Here is a 23,430-nt window from a genome sequence, read left to right as displayed (position 1 = left end):
TTTTTTTTTTTTGCTTGAGAGGCATTTGAAAGTAAATAAAAGCATAAACAGCCACCCCGTTTCAAAATATTTTTTTCCGGCTGAGCTGCGGCCATATCTCCTCCTTCTACCCCTGAGCAGTTTTGGTGTCTGTATCTAATCAAGCCTCTAGCTCCATTATCTCTCCCTCCCTCTCTCCCTCATTCCCTCAGTCTGACCTTACAAGGAGAGGCAACAGGGTTGATGTCATAGAATGAAGAATGCTGCAAGAATCCAGAAAGAAACAGAGGAGGAGGGGTCTGACTGGGCAGTTTATGAACAGAGAGAGGGAGAGAGAGAGAGAGAGAGAGAGAGAGAGAGAGAGAGAGAGAGAGAGAGAGAGAGAGAGAGAGAGAGAGGGACAGAGAGAGAGAGAGAGAGAGAGAGAGAGAGAGAGAGAGAGAGAGAGAGAGAGAGAGGTGTTGTTTACATAGTAATACACACGTCCTGAGCGAAAGTCAAACGAGAGAGAACTTGTTTGGAAGGATGGTGTCATTCCTTTTCCAGACAGAAAAGGACAGGGGGAGGGTCTAACAGCTGGAGAGGGGAAGAAAGAAAGAGAAGTGAGAAGTTACCATTACAGAGAACTCTTACTCAGTTTGGATCTAGAGAAACTTGGACAAAAAGAAAAAAGGGGGAAGTAAACGAGGGTATCCTGTCCAGATTGGATCTTATAAACAGGGTAAGGACATTATGATTTTATCTGATGTGGATTAGAATAGGAGCTACTGGGGAAGAGCTTGGCTTTGGGGTAGACTCCCATAGGCTTCCTAATAAGGTAAGCTCTTTTGACCTATGCAGGTATAGCACAGATTTATGGCTTAATCTATGCAGGCTGTGATTTACATCTCAGTGTTTGCAGTCTTTTGTCATCTGACACCCTGTGTAGAACTGTCATGGTAATTTGGCTGCTTTGCAAAGTTTTACATAAACAAATACTATAGACTCTGCTGTAAAGATAGTTACTACTCCATGGGTGGTGTTCCGCTTTCTTGCCTGTCTGAGCAACCTTAGTGAATATGCACTTAACGTAAGATACACGTTTACACCAGTTGATGGATACCGAAGATAAGCGTTAGCAGAGGAATATGCGGAAGCTCCAACCGGAAGGCTAGCTAAAAGTTGACTTAGCAACGCAGGCAGCAGAAAGCGTTCAAGTACTTTGGAGGAGTAGCTGGATGATTAAACTTAATGACAGTACGATTAAGAGAAGCCGTCTGCCCTGCCGTATGAGGACAAAACCAAGGCTCTAAATTTGGACGTACTCCGTTTCGTCAAAGGACCCAACTGGAGCTTGGCGGGGTCTGACTTAACGTTAACGTTGTGGTTTGGTTGATGTGTTGATAGAGTGGGTTAGCCAGAAAGCTAACGTTAACGGTAATCACACACGCTGGCTGGTCAGACTTGTAGGTGAGTGACAATTCCTATCAGTCGCTTCTGATGTGGCTACTTATATGCTTTATCTAACGAGCTGACTCAAACAGAACTGGAAATGGGACTAAGATGAGCTAACATACCTATGTACGTTGAATTTGTTCTTTGTAGGCTAACGTTAACTCTGCCCTGCTTTGAACCAGCTAGCTGGTCGTTAACGCATCGTTAGCCTTGCTGGCTCGCTAACCAGCTTTAGAAATGTCGCCTTCATCATTATCTCATAGATCCGATAGTGCTAGATGATAAGTATCTACATTTACTGTGTTTGTGACCACTTACCATTTGCTGTCAGCTGTCTAAGCACGGATTTACAGCTGGCTAACCACCATGTATTATCAATGGTGTGCCAAGGTGGGTGGGGCACCAAGGTATGTTTCACTCATTGTTAACGTCATGTAAATAGAAATCTATTGTTTTGCCATATCGAGTCAGTCAGGGATATTTTTTTTATTTTAGGGGGGGGGCTATGTTGAGGAGGCCTAACAGTATGGCGCTTATATTGCAAAATTAAAACTGTCCAGTATGGAATAGCCTATATTAGTTATAGAGTTGGGTTCCATGCACGACTAGATGGTAGTAGCACATTTGTCACAGTTTTGTGCAATAATGATTGATGTTGGGAGATTACTGAGGACTTAGGCCTAGACAGACATGCCATTTTAGAACAGAATTTCTAATGCTTTGAGAATGTGGAAATCCTGTGATTATCAGCATTATCCAGGCTGTTGTGCAGTGCATTTCCGATCTGTTCTTTCACCAGCTAAATATGAGGGAGCCTCAACCCAAGGCCATAATAAGCCATGTTCAAGAATAACTTATAGTGAGAAGGCTCTGGCAGGGGTTAGTTTGGGGTTTAGGGTGGTGTCTTTGTTTGACAAGACTGAGATTATGTTGCTCAAGTTCACAGACGGCTCAATAAATTGGGGAGGCGAATGAAGATCTGAATGGATGTATAGGCTACTACCCTTCATGACTGGGGTGACAGGCAGTCCTCCCTAATTGCAGCCTCTATAAGTCAAGCACATAAGCTATTTTAGTGTACATCTTTCCCTCAAATCACTGCATGTTTTGCAGTGCTATCCAGCTCTTTGCTTTTGTCTCTCACTTTCTCGCCACTTCTCTTTGGCCTACATGCTAAGTCAGTGTAAACAGGCAAGACTGTTTGGGTGGGAGCCTAACAGGGATCCCATTGCCTGAGGTTATTACCAATTAGGAATCGTTGTCCATTCAATCATTCAGTGTAACTGCAGTTGGAGACGGAGAGTAAGGCTGGTGCTTAGTGAATGGCCAGTGACCTGTAAGATTGGACTCAATTAGGCTGTTTGTCCCTGCATGAGTAACCCCCGGCCTAGACAGACACGCTTTCCCAGAAAGAGGGTGTGTTATTAACATCCTAACAATAGTTTGATCAACAATACACTAGACACTGATAGAATGACTGGACATGCAAGGCAGGAATTACTGGAAGTACTGTGAGAAATTTTGGTTTTCTTTAGGCTAACAGTTAGGCCACCTGCCTTCTATTAATATGGAATTAGTTCTTTCAGTTAATTTTTATTGCCCAGTAGACGTAGCTGGCTGATTTAGGCAAGACTTTAGCTAGCTGCTGTAAATGCAGTAGGCTGCTTAATACTAATTTGGGCCAATATTTGCACCTTTTACTGTTGTTTTTAAATAGGGACACCTCTTTCAGTAAAAAGTACACTCTAAAAGATGGTTCTTCAATGGTTCTTTGTGGGGGAAAATGGTAATTTAAAGAACCATCACTATTTGAAGAATTGTTGAATCTCTGTGATTCTTCGCTGTTTTTTGAAGGGAACAGGACCAAGAAGAACTTGGTTTCATGTAGCACCATGTGACATTACTTCCATGTATGACCTTAAAAAAAAGTTGTGCTATATTGAACCAAAAGCAGTTCCTCTTTAATCACAAGTCAATGAGCCACTGTTTGGCTTAGCAGTTTTCCATCTGAAATTGTGGTAAGCTGCTTCTTAACAGTTCTTTGCACCATGTAGTCTGTGCTGTTTTTATCAGCAGACTGGGTGTTCGTGTGAAACTGTCAACACTCACAGACACAACACACAAAGATAATGAGAGAGTGTACCACAGCAATCGCTGTATTTTACTTGTAGGCTCTTTCCACTGTCTAATAGCCTATGACAATATTTCTCGTAGCTGAAGTCTCAAGTCATTGCCTTGAGACTTCAAGTAGCCTCCCAGTTTTCTAGGGCAGTGGTTCTCAATCCTGGTCCTCCAGTGCCACAGCCCTGCTGGTTTTATATCCTACCAGGTAGTTAATTGCATTCACCTTGCATCTCATGTGTAAATCAGTCTGATTAGATGGCTAGAACGAAAACCAGCAGGGCCGTGGTAATCGAGGCCCAGGGTGGAGAACCACTGTTGTACAGTATAACAACTGCCCAACCGTGTGGAATTCATAACAAAGTTAAAAAGCTATGAAGTATTTACAGTATATGATTTATGCAGGGGTGCTATCTATAAGCTACATGATGCCATTCTCCATTATAGCTGTATAGTAGAATTGATGAAATGCAGGCTCAGGTGATGTCATTCAATTAAAGTGATGGGAGGAAGATGGAAGAGAGGTTGAAAAAAGTGCAAGAATTAAAGAGATAAACATGGTTGTGGTCTGTTGCTGTACTCTCCTCAACACATCTGCCATAGAACATAAGTGTATTCCTCAGACTGTGAAGTTAGCCAGAACTTCAGACAGGCAAAGGAGGCAGCAATAAGAGAATGAAAAATGAAGAAGAGGAAAGCAGGAAAGACACAGGGAAAGAGAGACTGATTGGAGTGAAAAAAAAAAGCAAAAAAGGTGATGTCATTGAGCTGTAGTGCCAAAAGTGCTCCTCGGCCGAGGGTCTCTCATCTCGGGGATCAGGTTTCAAGATGGATTTGCAGGGGGGCGGTTGGGGTTGTGCCTGAAGCTGATCTCACCATATTAAATCCCCAGGACCATATCAAGGAACAGATGGAATCTGACCACAAGTTATCATCACTGTTGAATAATTGAGAAGACCGTTGCATGTCATGTCTTGGAAACAAGGGAGCTTGTACAATATTTTATATAATTAAAGGTTTGTAAGGGTGCTGTAATGAAAATACTAGATCAAGGTCTATACCCACCCTTGTCAAGTGCTCTCTCTAGAAAGCCATTATAGATCCAAGTGTTCTATTTAGAGTACTCTGCTGATATTCAATATTACAAACCTCATTAAACGCCAAGAGGTTTATCTTATAACTAGTAAATCTCTTTTTGTATTAACAGTCCACTCAAGTCAGACATGAAGTAGGCCTTCATACTGGCTTAAATAGAGGCCAGCTAAGAGACCATAAGAGACCAGTTTCTTTTTCTGTCCTTTGCTTTGTTGCTTTGTTTTTCCCTCTGTGCCAGAATTCAGCCAAACAAAATCTACTAGTGTGCCTACAGCAAGTAGGCAACCAGATAAATTCATATCTCCTTTGGAGCCTTACCACCTCACTTCATCTCAGCAATTTCGCTTAGAAGTGCCATTTGAGTGTGAACCTGGTAACTTTTCTCACCCTGGTTTTCATAAGTGTTGTAACTTGTTTGAATGATAACATGGCTGGGTCCAGAGAGCTAACTTTGTACTGAAAGTGATGTGCAGCCAAGGAGGCTGTGCAGCAGTAATGCATTATGGGGCATCATAGAATGTCTAGTAACACAACGCAACAGCTCACACCTCCGCCGGATGAGCCACACCTTGCACATGCACGTTTTGAAATGGTTAACATCATTAGAACTTGCTTTTAAGGAAACAAACCAGCTGGCCCAAGCAAAAAGCAGAAGATAAAAGGTTACATTGTGCTTCCTCATCAGATATGCTGAGGTTATATCACCAGCATGTCAGAAATACTTTCATGAGCTGTAGGTTTTTTATTTTTTTTTTTGGTCTTGTCAGAACTTGAAGCCATGGCTCTGCGTACCAGCAAAGGGGAATGAGGAAACATCAAAATAACCTTAAAGAACAGAAACATGAAAGTTGAGCTCTACTTGTAAAGGTTGCTTCCCCAAATGTGGGCTCAATTTGCCTAATGATGAAAACAATTGGTGTTCCAAATCATGAACCCATTGCAAACAAGCTGTTTTGTGTGGGTTTTGGAGAGGCTTAGTTGGTAACATTGCCAATTAGATGGGTTATGCACAGGGAGCAGGGAGTTTAAGAATAAGTATGTAACAACTTTTAAAAGCAAATATAAAGTTAACTGGAAGTAACCCACTTCAAAGCCATAATGCAAGGAAAAGAACATTGGAACCCATTCAGAAGCTGTATGCAGAGAAAAAAAATCTCAGTATTTGCATGACATGTAGGCGCTAAATTTTTTGTGGTGTTCAGAAAACACTCCCTCAGAGTTTATTATGGAGAGGAAACCCTGGCAACATTTATTAGCCTAGTAGCACATGTTTTTCCCTTTTGAAACAAACAATGCAGATGAACCCTTCAGCTGTGAAAGAAAAATTAAAAGTTAGGCTAATTTAAAGTTTTATCCCAACATGTGGACACAACCTTAATGATAAATTTGCCCAACCTGTTTTCCAGTGAAGACTGGCTGGTTGCAGACCCACCTATTAGGAAGTGTCAGTGTGAGGAACTTAGAGGATTGGTGGAGATTCAGGAGAGAAAGCATCTTGTAGTGCAGCAACAGAGTGCATACTTGAAATGAAGAGGACAGCCTGGTTGTGTGCGTGTGTATGGGGGGTAGGGGGCTGGGGTATACAAAGAGAACAACCGTGCATTTGACTTGAGGTCATGTTCAGCGCTAGTGGTCTTCTGAGAAATGCGTTCAGACTTTGTGAGGAATCTGAGATAGAGACGCTGAGGTATCGTCAACATTTTTAACCACCAACATGTGTGAGGTAAATATTTGAGCTAGCCTTTAACATGAACCTCTTCTTGTGGCGCCTCACATGAAAATGTTATGATAGTTGTCACCGTTGCTGGTTCAAACTGGTCTCTCTCCGGCAAACCTTGGGGTCATTTTGTTTTATGTTATTATAAACAGTCATGTGTTTATTACTGTAAATTATCTCTGGCATCTGTGAGTGCCACTATGGTATGTCTGCTCGTTATACATAGCCTGAGGAGATTCTAGCATATTTTTCCTCAGTCGTAGAACATTCCCCAGGTTTGTGTGTTTGATGGGATTCACTTGCACTTCATTTGTAGTATGCCTAGATGTTTTTCAGTGTTTTTTACTGCTTTTGCATTAAAGCCAGATATAGTCCAAGCCCAAACCACATTTTAAAAGACATTGTGAGCCAGAATAAGCCTCCATTTTAATTAGTTTTACCAAGCCTGCGGGACTCAAGATGTTTTGTTGATGCGTCACCATCACTAATGCACCAATGAGAGACATGACATGCATACGATGCCAAGTAATGCTAGCACTTTGACATTTGTCAGCTGATTAATGTTCTGTTTCATCATGTGAGGTGTGGGAGCAAGACTCCTGTCCAAAGGGGTCGTTATTGTTTGAACTCAATACCTTTATCCTGTGTTACATTGTTATGTACTTTCAACAACTGACTCCACATTGGCCTGTCCAATAGCTAATTGTTGTCCATTATGTTTCTGGTGTTCATCCTCAGATAAATAGACAAAATGGAGGACTCCAGCAGCAGCAAGCCCTGCATGATGACGTCGTCCCTTAACTTCAAAGTCACGACTCCCTCCTTCTACAACCAGCCAAAGAAGTTTGCATCTGTGGCGCCGCCACGCCCCAAAAGTCTGACTCCTCCTTCAGCTCCATCCCCGACACCGGCCAGCACAGCTGTGATTGGTCGAGTCGGAGAGATGCCTCCACCTCCTCCTTCGCTCTGTGAAGGTATTTGGATTACTTTTGCGATTTTGTAAACACCATCTTACACATCCTAAGTTTTAGGATAATCAAATCAGAATAATCTCCCCTACAGTTTTAATCGTTATATTTTCCTGTTTGCTTTTTGTTGTTGTGTTGTGTTGTTAGAACATGCAGCATTTGTGTCTCATATCTGATGAATGATTGACACTGAGACTGGATCGATGAATGGATCAGTGAATATAAAGAAACCATTCTGTCACAGCTTTTAACCAATCAACCCTCCTCATTTTTGTCAGACTTCCCACCCCCTCCTCCTCCATTGGATGATGATTTGCCAGCCCCTCCCCCTGAATGTCAAACCACACCCCCTGCCTCTGATGCCCCTCCTCCTGCCTTCCCTGCTCCACCTCCAGTGGTGGATGACCTGCCCCTCCCAGCTCCCCCCGAGGAGAGTGCCTGTCTGCCCACCTGTCCCTCTCCCCCTCCTCCCCCACCCCCTCCACCCCTCCCCACCTCTGGCACCAGTATTCCCAGTGCTGTTGGGAACACACCGGTGAGTCAAGACAATCTTTCTACCAGCGAAGCTCAAGTTGGTTTGCCTGTCTGCATGTGTCCTCCATTCACATGCATAGATTTATGATTCCATCATCATTTGGAGCATGATGCAGTATAGGAAACTGTCATGCAACCATAGTAGATCCATGCAGTGTTTGCAGGAAATGTTGTTTTGAGTGGACTTGAGTTTTTCTCACAAAGCATATTGAATTAGTCTAAGGAATATTGGCCAGTTAAATGCCTACAAAACGAATATTGCCCATCTGTGTTATAAAAATCTTTTTAGGTGTGCTATAAAGTATTTATAGTAGAGAAGAAAACCCCAAGATGAAGTCTGTAGACTACTTGTGTTCATTGCAGGGCTCAGCCCTGCGAAATTTATATTGGCAGTCAACCAATATAAATAAATAAGCTTAACATTCAAGATTTGCATTAATTCCAGTTGATTTGTCAGACTAAAAATACATGAATCTATGGAATTATTTAAGCCTATATTAAAAAAGTTGCAAGAAATTTGAGGACAGCAAATGGCTTGGAAATGTTGGAAATGTGAGCATCACTCAATATTTAAATAGCTAATAGCTGCTTCTCACCAACAAAAAACAAAAATGTGTTGGTTGAAATGGCTAACCATTGATAATGTTCTATCAACCCATTGAAGAAATGATATGCAAATATTTTATCCGTGAGATTTACACACCCAACATGATGCATGCAGGCTGTGGTCCCAGGCTCTAACTGAGCAGGGACCAGAATTCTTTTGGAGTTGGAGTCACAGTTTGGAATGGATTAGGGTTCCAAACATTCCAGAATGTGAATCAAACAGGGATATGTTGTGAACTTGTATTTAATGTAGATTCACAGTCTGTCACAATTTATCATCTTCATCCACCTTGCTCTTCTCAACTCATTCATGTGTCTTTTGTTTCATCTTGACATGACTATAAAGTCACAGAACACAAGCTTTACTTGTGTGTAAATAAATGTGATTTTGTGACATTTTGCTCCTCTCTGTCTTCCTCTGCCAGAGGCTGATGGAGAAGCAGACCAGCTTTGACAAACAGCTTGACTCTCTAACTGACCTGTTGTCTGAGATGGAGACCCGAGGACCTTTCAACCCCAAGGTACAAACAACGGAGATAGAGGAAAGAAGGGGTGGGGGGGTATTCTGTAACAAAGATATACCGTAAGATGTAGAGGATAAGGTGAGAAAGACATTTGTGCTTTAGGGAACTAAGGAACAGACGAGAGGGAAGTGACAGCAGGCTTTGACTCATAGTAGGCTCAGTGTAAGCGTCCTGCACCCTGTAGACACAGAGAATGAGTCAGCGATAGAGGAAAGAAAAGAAATAAAGCGAGGCAGGTCAGTGGAAATAGTTTGGAGAGGTGCCAGGTTGGTTTGGTTTGTCTCTGTTCAGGTTGAAAGCTCAATGATGAGTGAGCTACACATACATCAGACTGAATGAGAAAACAAACAAAGGACGAGGGAGCCAGTGATTCACGCTGAGAGGAGAAATGCTTAGAGAGAGAGTGATGCATACAGAACTGAGTGGAGAGCATGAGAGTGTGATGAAGCCAGTATGTGCTGCCAGAGACCCAGTGAAAGGCCATAAATGGAGAGCGCTTTTATCCAGCTGGGAGGAACTGGATCAGGGCAGAATAATGTTGGCACAAATCCGCAAAATAAATGTCAGAAAGACGAATTACGTCTGATAAGCTCAAACTGTGGACAGCTTCCAATGTTTGCTCCAGTCAACGTACCTCTTTCAATACCAAAAAAAAAAAAATACTGCCTGCCTGCAGCACTTCAGCATGCATTACTGTACACTGGAAATTAACTTCCCACTTTAGAATTAAGTGTTAGATGGACTTGTGATAATGTTACTGAGGTAATGTTTTGAGGTAAAGGAAGCTGTAAAGAAATGAGTTTATTGTTGTTGTTGTTGTATCCACAGTTACCAACCCAGTATTCTTCAGCACCAGCACCCAAGCCCTCAGCTCCTCCCCCCACAGCTCCCAAACCGACCCTCTCCTTCCTGCCCCCTCCAGAGATGGGAGACCGCCCACCTCCCGCGCCCTGGGCAGAAGAACTCAAAGCCCGAACAAACCGACAGGCCAATCACAACTCGGCACCCGCTCCTGCACAAACCCCTGCTGCTCAGCCATTTGCAAAGGCCCCAGCTGTGGCTCCCAAGTCTGGTTTTGGAGGGAGAACTTCAACCTCAGCAGCCTCTCTGGCACAGAAACTGAACCAGAACCTGAACCACACCCCTGCCCCGGTCGGTGGCGCACCAAAACCTTCCCCTGCTCCTGCCGCCAGCTCTTTCCCCCCTCCTCCCGCAGCTCCCCCTGCTCCTCCCGCTCCACCAAACAACATGGTAGCTTCCCCTGCCTCCAGTCACATAAAGAGTATTCCCATTGCCAGTCAGGAGAATGTGAACCCGTCCCCTCCTGCTCCTGTGCCTCCTCCCCAGCCCAAGGCGATGGCATCTCCACCCTCCTCCTTCAGCCAACCATTGAAAACTCCTCCTGCATCAACGGTATGTTCCAGTAATTTTCTGTCACTGTGAGAGGCCCTTTGCATGACATGTACAATAGGAAGGCGCAGGAAGTACAAATAATTTAGATGACAGTCAACAGATGAGAGCCATGCATTTAAAAAATGAAACAGGACATGCGCTACACAACATTTTCAAAAGCAATCTGTTCAGCCGTAAATAACAAAAGGCTCTATTAGGCTGTGGATGCACTAACTCATGCAAGTATGAAACCATGTGAATAATGCATACATACACACATCTTCATATATGTATGTGTGTGTGTGTGTGTGTGTGTGTGTGTGTACATATGTAAGCAGCCTTCACCCCCTGGCCCAGTCGCTATCCCAGGCGGTGGTGTGCCTCTTTCCATGAGGGAAGTGGAGGAGCTGGAGCGAATGACCAAGGACTTCATTAAAGACATGGACACACACGCACCTGTCATCACCTCGCCCCCTACAGGTACACACACACACATACACACACACATATGTACACACACAGTGGGAGTGATAGCCTTTCCAATGCACCCCACACTCGTACTCTCATACTTTCATGCTCCTATTTGCTAATCAGAAAATGCATCATTAAATACACTACTATCTCACATCATGGTTCTCTGTACAGTTCTAGCTGAATGGCTGATGTCTTTGTTACTGATTACAGTCCTTTAATTCAACATTGCAGACAATTATTATTAATTTGGAAGTGGCATTATTTTTTATTGGTTAATATTACAAATTATTTTTGGGATATTATAACTCCACAAGAAGTCAACAGCTTCCCTGTTGAATTTGTTCCCAAATTCACTCCCCTTTTCTAGTGTTGAATCATTTGGATTATTCCTTTCATTCAAGTTTTTTTTGTTGTGAGTGTAGTTAGTATAAGCATGTTAGAATGAAAAGTGGTTACATGAAAACTTAATCTAGGCTTGACATCCGTATTACTTTCCTGATGTCAATGTTTTGCTCTTAATATTTTGCTCTGAGATGGGCAGTTGGCCTAGACCTGGAGACTAGCGGTATGCTTTCTGTTCATCACCACTCAGTCGTAGCAACCTGATATATGAAGGCTATAGTCCAGCTCATTAAATAATAATATAAGTCTATTAGCATTTAAAATGGACTTTGAGCCAATTGGTACGCAGTTGGGAGATCATGTTATGAGAGGAAGTGATTATGTTTGACCTGCCAATGTCTGTAGGGAGCCTTGACTAAATGGTGATGCAAAACACATCCCCCCTGTCTCTAGAGCTCGTTACAGCCAGTGTTTGGCTTGTTACTGGAAAAAAGCAGTATACTACTCATTATGTGTTGCACATTTCAAAAGTGTTAGCATTATTACTTTATGTATTGCTCCCTTTGAGAAGTAATTTGTTACACTGCTCATTATATTATATTTCTATTACTCATCCTCTTCAAAAAAAAAATTGGGATAACTCAATTGCCTTGCCTGTGGACAAATCAAACTGGTTCCATCTGGAGAAGACAAACTTTTTCTGCCATTTGTCATTTAGCCTAACTGTGTGTGCACGTAAACTGAGAGGACGATGACTAATTATGACAAAAACTAATCCGGGGGTGGAAGTGGGATATAGTGATAATGTACCAACTTTTTTTTTTTTTTTTTGATCGGTAACTGTAACATTCTTACTGAAATGGAAATAGAAAAAGTAGTGATATTACTATTCCTTGTAACTGAGTGAATACATTACCACCCAACACCGGTTAGTTCATCAACACACACAAGAAAGAAACTGCTGAGAGGTTTGCTGACTGGTTGCCATCTATGACCATATATGGATATTGGAATAGATAGCCACATTCTAGAATCAGTGCAGTGGGCTATTGTTTACCTCTCCTGTGGTTCTCTGTTTACTGTTTGTTAATTCACTGCTGTGGTGGGACTTTCATCCTTATACACTGTTGGCTAACACATGTATGACTTTGCAAACCATTAAGCTACAGTATGTGTGTTGTATGAAACTGACATTGCAAAAATAGACTATTCCACACAATTGATATCATCAATTCAGTCGTATAATTTGTGATCTGTGGACATGATTGAAAATGTCATCCACATTCATGAGCCGAGTAGGAAGATGTGATTATTTGTCGCTGACCTTGTGCATATATCTTACTCTCTCCCATTCTTTCTTGCTCTTTCTCCCTCCCTCCCCCATCTCAGAGGTTTGCGGGAAGTGTGGTGAAGCTCTGTCCCGTACTCAGCCTGCAGTGAGGGCCATGGATAAGCTCTTCCACTCCAACTGCTTCTGTTGCATGTCCTGCCATCGCCCCCTGCAGGGCATGCAGTTCTACGACAGGGATGGCGCACCTCAGTGCGAGGACTGCTATATGGTGAGGAGACACACACACACACACAGACTAATGTACCATGATCTTACAGTGTGTTTCCAGGCTCCATCTCAATTACATCTGATGTTTCTTCCCCTCCTCTTCAGAGTTCGCTGGCGGTGTGTTCCCGGTGCGGGGAGAGGATCACAGACCGTGTGCTGAAAGCGGTGGGCCAGTGTTTCCATGCCCACTGTTTCCGCTGCAGCACCTGCTCCTGCAGCCTGGAGGGGGCGCCCTTCATCACCGACGACAACAACAACCCCTACTGTGTCCAGGATTACCACAGGTGCCTAGTAATTCCTGTGTCAGTAGTGTGTGTGTGTGTGTGAGAGTGTGATTGAAGAGCAGCTAATGGCCAACTTTCCACCTCTCCATTCCAGGCGTTTCTCCCCTCTGTGTGTGAGCTGTAATGAGCCCATCGTTCCAGCTCCGGGCAGCGAGGAGACGGTCAGAGTCGTGGCCCTCGACAAGAACTTCCACCTCAAGTGTTACCGCTGTGAGGTAAGACATTTATTAAACACAAAATGATAGCAAAATAGGCATCAAATATATTCAGTACAAATTCGTAGTGTCTTGAAAAATTTTACAGAGTTCTCTATTGTTTTTTTGTTGTAGGATTGTTCCCGCCCCCTCTCCATAGAAGCGGATGCAGATGGCTGCTATCCATTGGATGGTAAAATCCTGTGTATGAAGTGCCACACCCAGCGAGCCAAGCGGGCCGCGCAGTGATCGGTGGAAACATCTGTCACTAAGTTAAACTATGAACCAAATCCAAAAGCACAGGATTCATTCGGCTGCCATTTTGCCTTTGCTGCAGGGCTTTATATATGCGCGCAGGTGTGAGTGAGTGAGTGTGAATGCGCTGCGTGAAAGAGTATGTTTGCATGCAGATACAGTGTAATGTTCCCTCGTCTCGTTCACTCCTCTTCAGTGCAGAGGTAATGTACTGCATTGACTTCCCTCATCTTGTATTCCAAATCTCCTATTCTCTACTCTCTCTTCTGCTAGCCTTCTTTGAGCATATTTTTTTGCGGCCAATCTATGTTTACGCTAAATCTCCCAGCATAACTTGCACAAGAACAGCATGGTCAAAAGAGCAGTCCCATCAGTCTAAAGCTGCCTGCTCCCCTCATCTCCTTTGCCTCATGATTGTGAGGCGGTCTCCTGCCCTATGAGTGGTGTAAAGGAGAAAGAGAGATATACTGTAACCATAGTGTGAGGAGTGTTGGAGACCTCCCCTCTTTGACCATTCCACTGATCTCGCCTCTCTGGTGGCTGTTGGTAGAGTAAACCTTTAGCACTAAGGCAGTCTTAGTGCCTGCAAGCACTGCTGATGTTGCTTTGCTGCCTTGAAAGTGCTTTCTATCAGCCATTCTACTCTGATAGCATTTGTAATTCATCTAGGGCTATAACTTGACTGCAAAAAAGATGAAAACAGTGAATGTTGCTCTTAGTTTTTTGTGATGTGAATTTGTTAATTTACAGGCATGCATTGTTAACAAATTACTCCTTGTTGCTCTCCTTATTTGATCATAAGGGGAAGATTAGATCAAATTCACCATTTCCTTGTTAAAAAAAAAATCGGTTTTAAGCTGATTTAAGCGTGTTAAGTATTTTTAGATGCACGTTTTTAGACGCACAAATTACGAACAAAGAGATGAGAACTTTGCTAAGCACAGATTCCATTCCAGGGATCTCATCATGTACAATGAGTGTAGTTATAAATGTCAGCTGCATGGCTGGAAACAGGACCTATTGTGTGATCATTGCACAGTTCCATAGTGTTACATTTTTGGTGAAATGACATATGGAAAGAAATATCCATTTAGTCTCACTTTGACTCTAAAGCCACAGCACAGGATACATTTTGTTCAAGTGCACATCATTGAGAAACTTACTGTAGTAAGACCTTTTGAAAATGCTTTTTTCTTGGCATCTACAGCTCTAAATAATGTAAGTTATGGACCTTTTTTTTAAGTGTTATGGTCACACATGTACCAGAACTAAATGAAATAGCATCACACCAGGATAATAGAATAGCAGAGTCATCAGCTTTGGGCTTTATTCTAGCAGAGAACAGGTAATTGATTCTAGCACATAGTGACCAAATACTTCAAAGCTGTTGGTAACTTAAGGTTTAGGTTAATAAAACCTGAAATTCACTGCCTGTTTTGTTGCATTCACTTACATGCTTTGTATCACTTTTGTTTGTGTTGGAGCCCAGTATATTGGTCTTGTTCTTTTCTGATATTATTACAGTAAATACCACTATTCTTTCAATTATTCATCTATTGTACTTTTGTGTGTTGCTGGTTATATACTAGTTTATTCTTCTTATAACCTTACTGTACTGTATTTCATTGATAAATACTTTTTTTTTTTTTTAACCTGGCAATGTGCCTTCTCCATTCTCCATGTATTCCATTGTTACTTTCTTATAGAGCCTGGTTTGCATCCATAGTAATTCATTCCTCAAAAAGAAAACTATTCCTACTTGTGCTTGAATTAATCCTGGCGCATTAAAACACCATTCAGAATGACTATAATAACACCCAAAACATGGCAATATTGACTCAGCATTGCATGCTAGCTGTGTTGTTGGTGGTGGTATATCTTCATTTAGTATTATATCGTTTATTTGCACCGACTAGTCCACCTTTGTGGCCCTGCCTTTGTCATCACAGTGTGATCATATATGATGATGCCTTCACAGCTGCATTTATTTGATGTTACATTGTCCTATGGTATTCCATGATGATGCCTTGTCTTTTCATATAGTTCTTTTTATAAATTCCTGTTTCATATGTGTGAATGTGTATATGTTTACGGTTAAACATGCCAGCATTATTTACCAGTAACCCTCCCTCCCTCCCTCCCCTTTGGCTGTATCAAAAAAACTAATAAAAAAACAAACTGCTAAATGCCAAAATGTCTGGTGTCCGTTTTCTTTCTTTCTTTTCTTCGTCATGATACCATTTTATTGCTATAGACCCACATGATACATGAAGTATATAAGTAGTCACTGAGTTTAAAGTTGCACAAAATTGAGGAAAGCTTGTCGTGTTGTTTTTTGTATGAGCATTATTTTCTCTCCCTCATGTCTGCCTCCATGTGACATCCATGAAACGTGTTAACCCCCAGTTAAACACACTGTTAAATGACCTCTAGGACGCCCTCCTGCTCTATCAGTTCATACCAGCCATGTGTTGCGCTGATAATGACAACAGCAGACGTGTGTGTGTGCAGTGTGTGTTTACTTACTAGGAAGTGGTTGCCCTCCTTCAGTGTAATGTAACAAAACAATGTATAAGCAAAAGCAATTTATTGGCCTTAACCTACAAGACCCAGCTGCCTGTACTGTATGTTTCTGACACTGCATGGAGACAGACCAGATATTGACTATATTTGTAAGTGTTGAAATTTGAGTCTTCATGTTAGGGTTGTCCTCTGTTCACAAACCACAAACATTGGCATACAGTACAACCATAGTCTTTGCCTGATTATCTGGGGGTCTGGAGAGGAGAGTAAGACGCAGCCTGCAGAGGTCTTTTTTTATCAGAATGTCAGATGAGGAGAGAAGTGAGTGATGAAAAGAGATAGAGAGCTGAGATGATAGCTGGCTGACGGAGAGATAGAGGGAGAGGAGGAGGCTGCAACATGTGAAACATCAAAAGTGAAAAGACAGAGGATGCAACAAGCTGGAGAAACAGAGAGCAAGACATCCATCGGCTAAGAATATGAGTGAGACTCCCATAGAGCCTGAGGTAGGATCTTCAGAGAGACTCAACAAGTTGACCGTGTTGTTATGAAGCTGTGTTGACCGTGTTCACATGGCAATAAGGCTGATGTGAAGTCAGTGTGTTTAGTCATCAAATTGTATTGGCTGGACACTGGATTACAGAAATCCATGTTCTTTCAAACTTGTATTATTCAAACTATGTGGTAGGCAAGTAACTGAATGAGGTCAGACCAGCAGCAGTAATATTAGAGAATGTGTTTCTATTGAACTGTCATACAACTGTAAAGTAATATAGTATAGTTTAGTAAGAACACTAAACTATACTATATAATATGTATACATTATAGTAGAGATTATATCTATCTATATAGATAGAAGCCAACATATTGCTATCTATCTATAGCATTAATCTAGATAGATAGATGTCTTATGATTAAGACATGAATTATGGAAATGAATATTTATCTTGTGATTAAGACAGGAGTTTAATATTATATGACAGCTGGAGTGAGTTGTGATGCACTGTTCTCAGCTCTTGGTATTGTTTGCTGACACAGTTCGGTTTCAGCTCAGCGGGCCGTCTCAAGCCAGCAGAATCAGCCGCCCATTTAGTCTGTAACTGTTGATACGATTTGCTTTCTGAACTGTTGAGAAAGCTCTTCTAAGCCAGCAGTGTCAGCATCAGTGTCCCATTAGTTTATTGTTGTTGAAATCAATAGCAAGCAATTACTGAGCAATGTTGGGAACTAGGGATAAGCCTAAGTGTAAGTCCAGGGTAGTGGAGGAGGAACTTTAGCTGTATTTAGTTGTCGAGAGCGGGTGCTGAGGGGTGAGACTGGGGGTTCTGGGACACCAAAAATCACTGTTGAGCCTTCTGGAGGTGTCGTGGGCCTAATTTGACAAAACATCTGTGATGGGAGGTGCCCACATGATAACCCCAGTGGTATACCCACACTCACACACTCACACTGTAACGTTTAGATTAGGTGGCTGGTGAATGGTGTTGCCTGTCCGATGGTCTATCTATAGTCAGCATTTGTGGGGTTAATATATCATTCTTTTTGACATCTGAACTGGGTTTGTGTAAGATTGCTCATCCTTGATTAGCGCACAAAGGACTGTAACATCAAATCCTGTGTATTTGTAAATATCTCTTCTATAGGTAAACTTTAACGGAACACCAATATAAGAACATCATTTTCCCCAACAATGTAACTGTAATTCAGTTGAGCCAGTTACATTCTTGTTTCCCTCGCTCACTCCCAGCCTCAGCCGTCACCCCAGCCATCATCACAGCCAGAACCAGACAGGGGGCTTCAGCCTCCACCTCTGCTTCAGCTGCCTCTCCCCCCCGAAGCTCTCTGCCAGGCCCAGCAGGAAATCCAGCTCCAGTCTGAGCTACAGCTCCGTCCCGTCTCCCAACAGCCCCACTTGTCCTCCCAGTCAGAGTCTCAGCCAGAGTCTCTACCCGAGCTCCAGCCCCAACCCCAGCTTGGTGAGGAAGCCAAGTCGGCATGGATAAACCATCGAAGGCTTCTCCTCCTCCTCTTGGGGTCCTCCTTGTATGCCGCCATTCTGGGCCTGCTTTACTACACTCAGCAGGATCTCCGAACAGAGAGCACAGGGATCAAACAGGCAGGCACCGGTACAGAAAGAGACACAGACGCAACACGACACGACACAACAAATTCAGAATTTGTCTGTTTGTCTAACCTTTCTCTCTCGCTTTCCTTTAGTCACTCCATGTCTCTCCCCAGCCTGTCAGAGGGCCTCGGCCCGTCTGTCCACCTCTGTCGACCCCTTCACCCAGCCCTGTGACTACTTCTTGTTCACATGTGGATCTGACAGTCCTGCACCAGCCACCGGGGGGAGACAAAGAAGCGAGGGCATCTCCAGCATCCCACAGGGCCAGAGGAAAAGAGCTGTACGGTCAGAGAGGAAGAGAGGAAGTCAGCAGAGAAAAAACACAAGTCTGAGAGAGGATAGGAAAACTGCGCTGCTGCAGTATCTCAGGGAGATTTTGGGTATGAGTCTGAAATACACAACTCCATCACATCATTGCAGTGATAATTCCATGTTAGTGAATGGGTGGAATGAGAGTTTTAGCATGAATCGTAATAATATCACTATCACACTTCCTATATCTCTCTGTCAGAGTCAAACAACGGGTCAACTGGTCCAGCAGTGCAGAAGGCCAAAGGATTCTACCATTCCTGTTTGGACACCAGATCCATAGAGACAGCTGGAGCAGAGCCCTTCCTCACTCTCATCCAGAAAGTGAGATAATCATACGCCTGTGGAATGCAGGCCTTGGGCTGATAAATCACCCCAAAATATTGATTTCCAATACAGTGTTCCCCGTTCTCCTCTGTATTCGTCTTGCTTCGTATTGTCCCACACAAAGAAATTGAGGAGGAGGGATCTCAGACAACCACTGATCGGAAACATGGGGAAATTATTTACTCATCACTGACATCACCAGCATTTTCCAAATTACACTTGAAAATGCTGCACTTGAAAACACTTTCACATTCATGGGGATCACATGTTTATTGTTGCCTTGTTTATTTCTGTACCTGTGCTCCCCTCTTTTGTTTCTCGTCATCCTCTATGTATTTCTTCCTGGCCTCTCTTCCCATATGAAGCTGGGGGGCTGGGCAGGGTCAGGCCAGTGGAATCAGACGGATTTCAACTCCACCCTGAGCCTGCTAATGAGAGACTACTCCACCTTTCCCTTCTTCAACCTCTATGTGGGCAAAGACCCAAATGAAATTGCCCGTGGGACCACCAGGAAATACATACAGGCCAGTATCCATGTAAAGGAGAATTGTAAGTCCAAAATGGGGCTTAAATGTGCGTTGTTTGAACTCAAGTCTCTTTGTCAACAGATTGATCAGCCGGATCTGTTGATCCCGATTGAATGGAACAGCAAGACACAGAAGTCTCAAGCTGAAACTCAGGTTGATGAATGTTCAGGAAATATCTTTATGTGCGTACGACAACACCCATCCGTTGCACTTATGCATTCCCCCATCATCCTTCTGTTTCTTTCCACCCAGACTCTACGTCCGTTCCTGGCACTGAGCCAGAGGTACCTGGCCCTGCTGGGGGCGCCATCCAGCAGCAGTGACCGCCATGTGGGCATCTTCATCGCTCTGTCCTCTGAGCTTGCTGTGGCCGCTGCCCCTCTTCCCCATCGCCTGCTGAAGGGCCAGCTCTACCAGCGCATGACCATCCAAGAGCTACAGGTGCACACCATACACACTCTGGCTGTGTCTCTACACACACACACACGCATACTGTGTCTGAATCCACTGTAACGATACAGATTTTCTCTCTGTTATTGTTTGCATAGACCCAGGCCCCTGCCATTGATTGGCTGAGATGTCTACAGACTGCTTTCCATCCTCACCCCATCAGCCAAGAGGATCACGTCCTTCTGCATAACTTACCCTACATTGTGCAAATGTCCCGCGTCATTCGCAAATGGCTGAACAGGCATGAACTGAGCAGCAGGTACTGTAAGTCAGTGGCTCTCAACGAGGGGTCCGGGGACTACCAGGGGTCCTTGAGGGGGTTCCAGAGGGTCCCCAGCAAATTGATGAATAGTTAAACTTCAGCATTATTTCATTTACAAGAAGTTCACACAATTAGAGAGTGTAGAAGAATGACTATTTTGATCATAGTTTCACTGTTATCTCTCTACCTACAATACAGATAGTCATGGAACTCTGGACAAAATCATATCTAACAATAAAACTATTCTCAGATTTGGGTCCAAGAGACAAAATCTCATCAAATTGGGATCCGTGGCTCTAATGTGGACTAAATTAGGGGTCCTTGATATGAAAAAGGTTGAGAATCACTGCTGTAAGTGACCTGACACAAAAACAAACACTCATAGAGCATTTCAACATTTGTGACTGTGTGCTGTCCCATTTCGTCTCCCCTCAGCGGTCCACTTCACACTTACATGGTCCTCAATCTCCTGCACACCTTCACACCTGCACTGGACTCCAGGTTTTCTGAAACAGACAGGAATTTTTCCGTGGCTCTGGGTAACACTGACGGGGTGAGTGAACATCATGAACTGCATGATGAGGAAGTCCTGTGAGTTGGTTTGTTTGAAGCAGATCTTCATTCTGGGGCTCTTCACCAGGTAGCCCCTCGCTGGAAACGCTGTGTGTTGGAGACCGAGAAAGGATTTGACTCAATTCTCACACACCTTCTCGATGAAAGGATTGCACACAGAGAGGTGAGGAGGCGTGGGGAGCGTGGACTGAAAATGAATACAGTAGAAATTGAAATGTATAATGCTGAATTGAAGTGTATTGAAGACTTTTGTTGTTCAACAGGCAGAGGAGATTGTTCTGAATATTTTTTCCTCCTTCAAGTCCAAATTAGTTGATCTCAAGTGGAGAGATCAGACGTCTCAACAGTTTGTTATGAATAAGGTAACAAGAGAAGCACAAGACGCTACTGTACACTTCTTTTTGAAACTGCACTGTGTTGCCATTTTGATATTCAAGGCCTGTCTTCCTCCAGATTCAATCTCTGACTCCAAGACTTTGGACTGAAACAGAGATCCCTAGTGAAGCTGAACTTGACCAGCTTTTCTCCAAGGTATATATAGACTATATTACTGCAGTAAAGGGCTAGATGTATAAAGATGTTAGCCTTTGATGCCAGTCCTGGAAATGTGGAAGGTAAACCCACTTAAACTCATTTTATGCATCTTTTTATTTGTCAAATAGATATAACCTATGTTTTAAAGATCATGAAAATCTTTATTATGCTTAAGTAGTGTCAGGGTCTTCGGCACAACCAAGTGTAAAATTGAGGAGGGTGGGGTGGGTTCGGGATGGCCGTAACAAACCCGTAACAAACGTGGGAGAAAAATGTTAATTTATACTCGTTATGCTATATTATTAGGGGATCTTATTGGGCTGTTTGTGATACTGGAGGGGTCGCGACCCCCCCGTCCCCCCCGTAAGTTACGCCCTTGGTCAGGGTGATGCATTTCATGAAAACTGAATGTTTTCAAATAATTAAATATAATACGTATTTAATACTATTTTGAATTTCTTTAAAAATTGTGGCTGGCTGTCTTTGAGGATCACAAGGACTGAACGATGTCAGTCCAGGAGGTTGCCCTCTTTATGAACCTGGTCAATCGTTGCAATTGCCCAGAGCAGACAAGTTGGAAACAAAGGACCATCACTGATACTACGACCTGTATGATTTCAGGTGACAGTCAGCGCACATGGCTATTTCTCCAACTACATCCAGCTACTGTCCCTGCAGCAAAAGAGACGCAACAAACTCTTCACTCAGACTGAGGGGGCTGATATGTGAGTGGCTGCTTCTAGTCTTGAATTGGTGGAGTATGGGTAAATTCAGTCCTGAGCCTTGAGTCTTAATCTCTACTCATTTCTTTTAGTTTGTCTGTCACACCATTTCTCCTGGGTAATGAGGTAATCTTTCCTATGGGAATGTTTGTCCCTCCTCTCTTCCATCCCACCTATCCCAGGTAAATGATATACTGAAGTCATCAGCACAGTTAATAGTGGTCCACAGTATACTCATTGTGCAACACCATATTATGGTTTCATTTTTAAAACAGGGCGATGAATTATGCTGTATTGGGTTCCCTTATTGCTAAAGATATCCTCCATCTGCTGCTGCCAGACAGTAAGAGAATCACACTAATGTCATCTACCTATCTATTTGTTTTTGATGAGATAATGATGTTATTACACAAATAAATGACCTAAATACCAGCTTGCAGACCTGAATACCCTTTTCTCCACACCCTTTATTGACATTTTCAGTATATGTTTCTATCACTCACTCTCTCTTGTTGTAGTTCACTCTCAGAGTGAGACGGTGCAGGCTGTGGGGGAATGTGTATGGGCTCATTATCTCACTGTAACAGAAAAAACAGGGAGAGGTGGAGCGTCCGCTCTCTCAGCAGCACAGCAGCAGGAGGTGTGGGTGCAGTATTCTGCACTGCAGATAGCATTACAGGTCAGTGATAGGAATTTGTTGCTCTGCTGTCTTTAGGTTTTTTCTTTTTGTATGTGACAGCAACATGAATCTCATCCACATCGTGTCTTCTCAGGCTTATCATCAAAGTCTAAAGAAACACCCAGGTGACACTTCCCTCTCAGGATTCTCTCACATTCATCTCTTTCTCACTTCTTTTTCTCAGGTAGGCTACTAGAGTATAATTATGCTGCTGTAGTTCTCTTTTAATTTTTATCTATCCTTTCAACCTCTGGTTCCAATTCTTTAAATGTATTCTCTTCCAGGTTAACTGTGACTCTGACCCATACCGTGAATTCCTGCCCTTGGAGCCCTCCTTCTTGATCACGGTCATCTGTGCCAAATCTGAACTGTGTCCTACAAGCCTACAGTGCCCCAATAAAACCCAGCAGCACTTATTACCCTCATGCTGAATACAGTCTTCTTAAAGACCAGCAGATTTTTTTGTCAATGAAATCTTTGGGATTGTCTGATAAAATCCCATTTGCTGCTGGAAACATTAAGTAACACATTGTCATTGGTGTCAGAATATTGTTACAAAGAAAGTTCTGTAATATTACAAATTTATCAATTTACAGTCTTATCTGTTATATGTTGCATTATGTTAAAAAAATGTTCTGTGTTCAAGCCGAGAAATTAGACTGATGTAAGTAACACTGGTGTACATAATGTTAATTGCACTCTTTGTTTGGCATTTCTATAAATAAAATCATATTACATTTTTTTCACTCTCTTATCAAATGTCTGAAGTTAGATGGGGATATTGGTGAGTTTAAAAAGAGTAATTAATTGAGCTGCAGTAAACCTATAAATGTGAGAACAGTGTTTTATTTGGAAGAGGCAATATTCTCTCTGCTCACCAGTCACTGTTTACACTTAAGTTCTCCATCAACGGTTTTAAGAA

General features: G+C 42.8%; 2 protein-coding genes across 6 annotated transcripts; both read left to right on the top strand.

Annotated features, from left to right (window-relative positions):
• Positions 1-432: 432 nt before the first annotated feature.
• On the top strand, positions 433-15,655 carry zyx (zyxin). Of its 4 annotated transcripts, none has more exons than XM_078287342.1 (10): positions 433-700; positions 7,085-7,320; positions 7,593-7,849; positions 8,898-8,975; positions 9,807-10,391; positions 10,706-10,850; positions 12,576-12,745; positions 12,850-13,028; positions 13,123-13,243; positions 13,358-15,655. In XM_078287342.1, the coding sequence occupies exons 2-10, from the start codon at positions 7,098-7,100 to the stop codon at positions 13,469-13,471; spliced, it is 1,872 nt and encodes a 623-aa protein (XP_078143468.1). In that variant the 5' UTR covers positions 433-700; positions 7,085-7,097; the 3' UTR covers positions 13,472-15,655. The 4 variants fall into 4 exon arrangements, with proteins under 4 accessions (XP_078143468.1, XP_071764970.2, XP_071764944.2 ...); XM_071908869.2 differs by having other exon boundaries at positions 8,880-8,975; positions 10,709-10,850; XM_071908843.2 differs by having other exon boundaries at positions 8,880-8,975.
• A 716-nt stretch (positions 15,656-16,371) lies between these two features.
• Positions 16,372-23,250, top strand: kel (Kell metallo-endopeptidase (Kell blood group)). 2 transcript variants are annotated; one of them, XM_078287194.1, is made up of 18 exons: positions 16,372-16,506; positions 17,748-18,126; positions 18,218-18,505; positions 18,637-18,758; positions 19,127-19,285; positions 19,370-19,441; positions 19,541-19,729; positions 19,837-19,997; positions 20,436-20,553; positions 20,641-20,736; positions 20,837-20,935; positions 21,027-21,104; positions 21,729-21,832; positions 21,922-22,011; positions 22,105-22,172; positions 22,417-22,508; positions 22,603-22,692; positions 22,793-23,250. In XM_078287194.1, exons 1-18 carry the CDS (start codon positions 16,480-16,482, stop codon positions 22,937-22,939), a joined length of 2,379 nt encoding a protein of 792 aa, XP_078143320.1. In that variant the 5' UTR covers positions 16,372-16,479; the 3' UTR covers positions 22,940-23,250. The 2 variants fall into 2 exon arrangements, with proteins under 2 accessions (XP_078143320.1, XP_071764589.1); XM_071908488.2 differs by having other exon boundaries at positions 16,374-16,506; positions 22,348-22,508.
• Positions 23,251-23,430: the final 180 nt, after the last annotated feature.

This window comes from Centroberyx gerrardi, chromosome 12 (assembly GCF_048128805.1).
Source record: "Centroberyx gerrardi isolate f3 chromosome 12, fCenGer3.hap1.cur.20231027, whole genome shotgun sequence".
NCBI lineage: Eukaryota > Metazoa > Chordata > Actinopteri > Beryciformes > Berycidae > Centroberyx > Centroberyx gerrardi.
Note: the sequence above shows the minus strand (reverse complement) of the source record. Positions and strands in the feature narration are given on the sequence as shown.